A 7082-nucleotide genomic window follows, 5' to 3' on the forward strand; every position below is an offset into this window, starting at 1 on the left:
GGTTTAACGGCATCATTCAAACTATGTATTTATATTAAGGATATAAAGAAAATAAATAAAAAAAAAAAATGGGCTGATGATGATGAAATGTATACTTATTACTAATATTACTAAATATGTACATAGACTACTTATCATTTATTATATAAATAAGTGTATTACAAGATATACACATACAGGGTGTTAGTGACATCGTAACGAAAACTTTGAGGGATGATTCAGGCCATGATTCTGAGTTGATATCAAGAGGAATTTCCCGTCGCAAAAGTATGGAACGGAAAATAATTTAAAAAAGCACTAAAATTATCATGACTTTTCCGAAAGGAAATTCCACTTGATATCAACTCAGAATCATGATCTGAATCATCCCCTTCAGTATTCGTTACAGTGTCACTAACACCCATACCTACTTGTATGGCTTCTGTATGTGTGTTAGTGACATCGTAACGAATATTGAGAGGGATGATTCAGCTCATTATTCTGAGTTAATATCGCAAAAGTATAGAATTGAAAATAATTTAAAAAACTAAAAAAAAAACATGAATTTTGCGATGGAAAATTCCCCTTGATATTAACTCAGAATCATGGTCTGAATCATCCCCCTGAGTATTCGTTACGATGTCACTAACACCCTGTATAGTATAGTTTATCTGTCTAAAGGTTAGGTGGTAATAAAGTTATTTTTACATACTGCGATACAGGGGATACCCTAGTGCAGGGCCCGATATTAACTTGTGTTAATTTTACTTTATTTGATAAATAAATAATTTTTAATTTTTTTTACTTACTTTTATATAAATTTTGAGTTCTTTTAGAAGAAGAATCTATATGTATGTTAACTTACCTAGAAATGTGATAGAATACGGCTGGCTGTGCGTCTCTTTGGCATCAGTAATAGTTGTATAGAAGATATGGTAGGGGGCGCTCGCTGCGTGTTTCTCAGCCATTTTGCCGCGCGGGCGCACTACTTTGAGGAAGTCTTCTGCGCGACGGGTGGGCGGAATTATTGGAACGTAGCCTGCTCCTGAGAAAGGTAAGTGGAGTTAGAAGACAGTTTCCGCATCAGGCTGACCACCTTATTGTCCAAAAGTAAGACAATCCGTGCTTCGGAAGGCACGTTAAGCCGTTGGTCCCGGCTACTACTTACTGATCTAAGTTATTAGTCGTTACATGAGTCATGTCGGGGGCCTTTGGCGGCTCAATAGTAACCCTGACACAAGGGTTGATGAGGTTGGTAATCCAAATCCAAATAGAAGTGGGCCAGGATTCGAACCCGAACCATGTATGGTCACGAGCATTAATATGTATACACTTTGGTACCATGTCACATTAACTTTTCTGACAAATTCAACTGTAAGTCTCACTATATGTCAAATATGTTAGTGCGACAGAGTCCTAAAGTGGGTACATTATATTGCTCATGACTGTAAGTCACGCACCTTTCAATCAGGGTTACATGCACAACCAACAGACGACCCATTTCCATCCATAAAAAGTCAAATTTTATATAAATCCATAATACCTTTGGTCTTCGATGCTGATGAAGTACCACTTCCACTAATATCCCTATCTCTCTCATTATCTTTGTCTCTTTTCAACTCACTCTCTTTTCCAGCAGGAGATGTCTTTTCTCTCCCTTTCTCTACAGATCTACTTTCATCTCTCTTATTGACTGTGAGTCTGTCTTCTGTTTTAATATTAGCCGATTCATTGTTAGTTTTTGGCATAGTTCCCGTGTCGACGTATTTTTGTGATGGTTGAGATGGTTGCTGGGTTTCTGTGGTCGATGCACTAAAACAAAAGTATGAGGGATTAACAGCCTCCATGGTGAAGTGGTTAGAGTGTTCACAATGTAAAGGTTTGATTCCCAATCCTTAATTCTGTCGGGTTATTGGCAAATGTAAAGTTTTCAGAATAGTGTATAAATGGCCCTGATTCCTACAGACACCTCCTAATTTTACTTTAAGTTATACCTGTCATTTTCTTATCCGCCGAAAAGGAAAGGGACGGAATGTTTGACAGCTCTTAATTTTAGAAACAATGAGTAAATGAATGAATAACCCGGGCGAATCAAATGCAAACCGTTTGACGTGTGCTGTCAACTTAATTCTGTCGGGTAATTGGCCAATGTAAAATTTTTAGATGGTTGTTTTTTGCTTGTCGATTACCCATCCCTTTCCTTTTCGGCAGATAAGAAAATGACAGATATAATTTAAAATAAAATTAGATGGTATTTACAAGAATTAACAACATTATAATAATAACCGTGTAAACCAAAAGAATGTGTTAACATACCTAGTACACTCATCTTTCTGCCTCTTCGGTTCATAGAGCTGTTTCTCAATGATAACCTCTAACTGTTCTATGATCATGTGACGCTGTAGACTGAGACGGTCTGGTATGACATAGTCGTCTCCAGTACTGGTGTCTAGGATATTTTCCACTGTGGATTGAGAAGTAAACAAAGGCAAATATACACAGCTCCATCTATAATTTTTTTAGGGAACTTTGTTAAAAAGGAGATTGTATAGCACCTTCTAGCATAGGCTTTATGGATACATTGCATAGCAACCTTTGTTGATTGGTGTGATGTCAGTTAGTGAGCTAATAAGGAAAAACATATTTTGATAATTATATTATACTGATTCCATTGCAAACCCTGCAGTATAATTATTAAAGTGGTAGCAGAGACTTTATATTTTCCTTAATTTTCCTTAAAGTGAAAAATAAAGTAACGCAAAGTCTGGTTTTTAGTTTTGGGGAAAAATCTTTCATCACTTGTAAACTGTCAAAACTTCGTCATGAATAAGTCGATAGTAGAAGCCAGTAAAGCACAAATTGGACTGTTAGATCCCAAGAACTATAAAACTTGGGTCTTCAAAGCAAAATTGGTGTTGAAATCCTCTGAACAGTTATCCGACTTTTTAACGAAACCTATGTTCAAGCCAAGGCTAACTGAACTGTGTAAACTTGTTGGTTTAGCCTAATGTAACAAAGTGTTGCTTCTTCTTCTTATCGTGTGGGTTGTGAGGTGACGTACCAACCTCATCAACCCTGGTGTCAGGGTTACTATTGAGCCGCCAAAGGCCCCTGACATGACTCATGTAACGACTACTTACTTACATCAGTAAGTAGTAACCGGGACCAACGGCTTAACGTGCCTTCCGAAGCACGGATCATCTTACTTTCGGACAATCAGGTGATCAGCCTGTAATGTTCTAACCAAACTAGGGATCACAAAGTGATTTTTGTGATATGTCCCCACCGGGATTCGAACCCGGGGCCTCCGGATCGTGAGTCCAACGCTCAACCACTGGACCACAGAGGCCGTTGTTGCTATTTAAACAGGAGAGGGAATGTTAAGAAGGACATTGTATAGCGCCTTCTAGCATAGGCTTTATGGATACGTTGCATAGCAACCTTTGTTGATTGGTGTGATGTCAGTGAGCTAATAAGGAAAAACATATTTTGATAATTATATTATACTGATTCCATTGCAAACCCTGCAGTATAATTATTAAAGAACTTAGCCTGGAAATTCTCTCATTGGTGTAGTCACAGGCACATTCATCGCAAGATGAACTAAGTACCCACACTTCACCGAGCTGTTAGACCAAAGTGATTGGTGAGTCGGCGTCCAATGCCAGGGTTTCGAACCGGCGCTAGCCGTTTTGTCAAGCCGGTTTATATAAAAAATATGGAAAATTCTATGGGAAATCCCGAGCAAGATGTAATTCATTCTATAAACAGGTATTGTCAACAAAAAGTAACCAAAAAGTTAACAGTAATATTCTACGAAGATTTAACTTACAATGTGGATGACTGAACTCCCTAAAATGCGCAGGATTTCGTCTGTAACACGTCTCACCATAACTGCATTCCTTTTTCACTCTTTTCGGAGCTTTATTGTCTAAAATACGGGAGCAAAATACGCCATGAAATAAACACGTATTTATTACGAAATAACGTTATCATATACGAATAAATCTGTGTATTATACCTTCCATTGTGTCTTTGCGTTTGTTTGGAACATTCATAACTAATAAAATAAGCACGTTTTATATAAAAAAAATAGAGAAATATACAACTTTGTTGATGTGGTTACCTTCAAAAGTTCAAAATTGACTTTGACAGTTGTTGACAAATCAGCTGTTTAATGGAGCACCTTCGTTTCATGCAAAGTTGTTAGTTAATAACAGGAATAACGTTATAAATAGTCTAAAATAACATTTTAAAACGTAATCCTGATATTATGTTTTTTCTGAATATTAACTTCCCCAAATAAAGTAGATTAAAATACTTAAAAAAATCATACATCAATATTTTTTTATCATGTCTTATTTTTTTACAACTACGCTCATTATGTAATATCAACAGTGGAGTGAAACATAGCGACTACATTCTCTTTTGTGGCGTGAACAAGAGTATGATAAATAAATAAAATAATGAAAACATTTACTTCGGAATGATTATCTTTTATTTAACAATAAAATTCTCATACTAGGTACATCGACAAGAGCCAGGCTCTTAAATTAGTGATGTGATGAAAAATAAAAATAACATTAATAACGGTTATTATACTAAGTATCGTGACATTATTCACTTTATACATTACTGTACTTTTCATGTACTTTTGAATCTTTTACGTATAAAAATTCACAAGATATGAATAATTTCCGATATATGATTTCGATTGGAAAACATTTGCCAATCACTATAATCTTATATTAAGTTATATTCTATTTATTTTCCTTTTCCAGATGTTCCAGAAACCCTTTAGCACACCTTACAGACTGCTCATAGCACTTCTCGAACCCTTTCGAGTCACTGTCCTGTAAATAAAGAACAGAAAATTAAATTCAAATTCAAAAATATCTTTATTCATTATGTAACAAAAACAAATGTAACAAAAAACTGGACCTGTCAAATCTTCAGGTTAGGTAAGCGGACCCTGTGAAAAACGTGGTAATGCTAGGGAGATAATGACGACCCCTAAATACATACATACCCACGCCTATTTCCTAACGAGGTAAGCAGAGACTATGGAATTCCATTTGCTTTGATCCTGACACACTTCTCTTGCTTCCTCCACATTCATCAATCGTCTCACATACGCACGCCAGTTCAGAGTAGATCGTACTGAACCTTTTCTAAGGACATCTCCAATTTTATTACGAAATGAATACTCACATAATAAGGATCCCTGATAATCCTATCACCTTTGGGATCGAAGTCTCCGAACATCAACAACTTGGCTTTAGAGCCCTTTGGTGCTCGCTTCTTCAGGTCCCGCATGTTGGCTTCGTCCATGCCAAAGATGTAGTCATAGTGGTTAAAGTCTTCTGAGGTGATCTGAAGATAGAGATCGCTTTTATAATAAAACTCGCCTCAGTTAAATTGTACCACATAATATCATCTTCAACTTCTTCTTTATAGCTGCATCATTCAGAAACGACGATTCTGCCAACGTCAAGGTTCTAAAGAAATTAAACATTAAAATAGAATTATTATAAAACAATGGTGTAGACAGAAACCACATGTATTTTCTCCTCAAAAACAGTGACAATGAAACGCCTTATATGTTCTAAAATAGGGTAGTGTCCAACTAGTCAAACCAGTTACTTTTTACTAAATTGTATGAAATGCAATCTGTGATGTCATAGAAAAATGTGACAAAATATCGCAACTTGTTACATTTTTCTTTGTTAAAATTCATTAAAGTTAAATAGAAAAAAGAAAATGTTTTTTGTCACCAGTTCTGTCTTAATTTTTTCATTTTTTTTATTATTAATTTATAAAAAAAATATTTAGTAATCAGTATTTCATAATTTATCTTTAACCTAGGAAATTACCCAATTAGAAAATGGTTACAAACAATACCAGAATGTATTTCTTCCTCAGACAGGAAAGAGAGAGGAGAGTCCTGGAAGAAATGGAGGGAGGCTTTTGCCCAGCAGTGGGACACTTTAGGCTAGATAAGATAAGATTTCTTCCTACTTTCGAATAAATCTCCTGCTGAACATTCTTTTTTTTTAATCTGGCCAGTTTTTTTTTTACTTTTTAAAAGCATTTTACTCTTTTAGAGTTGACACTTTTATTTATTTTTTCTTCTTTACAATGTCTTTTTGTACAGTTTTTTAACTAGAAAATGGTGCTAATTCCTGTAAATACCATCTAATTTTATTTTAAGTTATATCTGTCATTTTCTTATCCGCCGAAAAGGAAAGGGACGGGTAATCGACAAGCATAAAATTTATGGAACACACGTCAATTTTAAGCACAAATCTAAACCAACCGTCTAAAAATTTTACATCAGTCAATAACCCGACACGTTCATTTACTCCTAAGACCTTTTAAGACCTTTAACAATGTATATTCGAGCAAATAAACGTTTTTATTATTATTATTATTTTATTATTATTATTCTTCCTAAAATTAAGAGCTGTGAATCATCCGTCCCTTTCCTTTTCGACGGATATGAAAATGACAGATATAACTTAAAATAAAATTAGACGGTGTCTCCAGGAATCGGGGCCAGTAGCCTACTATGGCTGTGGTATCAAGAACTAACCTGTCTAGCGGTGTTATCGTAAGGAACATCATGTTTCTTCAATGTATCCTGAGCCCTCCAGTCCGGTGGGTTGCCGACATGCCAGCCCCCTATAGCGGCACTATCAATCTCCCATTTATCCCCTAAGCCCATATCATTAACCGTCTTTTGAAATACTCCTTCAGCTATAGGCGACCGGCAAATGTTGCCTAAAACACAAAAACAAATTAAATCTTAATGTTCTTGTAAGTATTTAGCTTTAATTCTTGAAGCTGACTTACCTAGGCATATGAACAAAGCTTTCTTCTTCCCGTCAGACATAGTTTTTGGTTATTATTTCGAGGTTTTGTGAGGATTAGGAAAATGAAACGATGTTGTTGTGATGATGTGATCTAGGACAAATGTCAAAGAAGTGTTTATTTATATTATTACAAACAGTGCTTAATACTTGTAAGTGAAACAAGAAACAACGCTATATAAAAACGTACCTAAAAAGCGCATTTACTGACAGTTTTATCACTAACGTCGAAAC

The 7082-nt window shown here is 35.5% G+C and overlaps 2 protein-coding genes across 3 annotated transcripts in view; both read right to left on the minus strand.

Annotated features, from left to right (window-relative positions):
- The window catches only part of LOC126378859 (probable tyrosyl-DNA phosphodiesterase), a 127821-nt gene extending 123690 nt beyond the window's left edge, over positions 1–4131 (minus strand). For both annotated transcript variants that reach the window (XR_007568148.1, XM_050027331.1), the window contains exons 1-5: positions 4001–4131; positions 3812–3910; positions 2296–2443; positions 1523–1791; positions 845–1024 (exon numbers count right to left, since the gene is read on the minus strand). Coding sequence is in view for 1 of the 2 variants with exons in the window: in XM_050027331.1 (XP_049883288.1) it covers positions 845–1024; positions 1523–1791; positions 2296–2443; positions 3812–3910; positions 4001–4037 (733 nt within the window). In the remaining variant the exon portion in view is untranslated. The remainder of the gene's footprint in view (positions 1–844; positions 1025–1522; positions 1792–2295; positions 2444–3811; positions 3911–4000) is intronic.
- A 323-nt stretch (positions 4132–4454) lies between these two features.
- LOC126379001 (low molecular weight phosphotyrosine protein phosphatase-like) lies at positions 4455–6979 on the minus strand. The gene is made up of 4 exons (XM_050027576.1): positions 6832–6979; positions 6572–6759; positions 5191–5352; positions 4455–4832 (listed from the first exon to the last, which is right to left on the minus strand). The coding sequence occupies exons 1-4, from the start codon at positions 6869–6871 to the stop codon at positions 4740–4742; spliced, it is 483 nt and encodes a 160-aa protein (XP_049883533.1). The 5' UTR covers positions 6872–6979; the 3' UTR covers positions 4455–4739.
- Between the last annotated feature and the right edge of the window lie 103 nt (positions 6980–7082).

The sequence above is a fragment of the Pectinophora gossypiella genome, chromosome 27, assembly GCF_024362695.1.
Source record: "Pectinophora gossypiella chromosome 27, ilPecGoss1.1, whole genome shotgun sequence".
NCBI lineage: Eukaryota > Metazoa > Arthropoda > Insecta > Lepidoptera > Gelechiidae > Pectinophora > Pectinophora gossypiella.

Bases quoted from the DNA above. Each gene is read 5' to 3' on its own strand.
- LOC126379001 (XM_050027576.1), bottom strand. From the start codon at position 6,871: ATGTCTGACGGGAAGAAGAAAGCTTTGTTCATATGCCTAG. The intron at 6,760-6,831 runs GTAAGTCAGCTT...TTTGTGTTTTAG, and splicing joins AGCTTTGTTCATATGCCTAG to GCAACATTTGCCGGTCGCCT. The intron at 5,353-6,571 runs GTTAGTTCTTGA...CTCTATCTTCAG, and splicing joins ACGATAACACCGCTAGACAG to ATCACCTCAGAAGACTTTAA.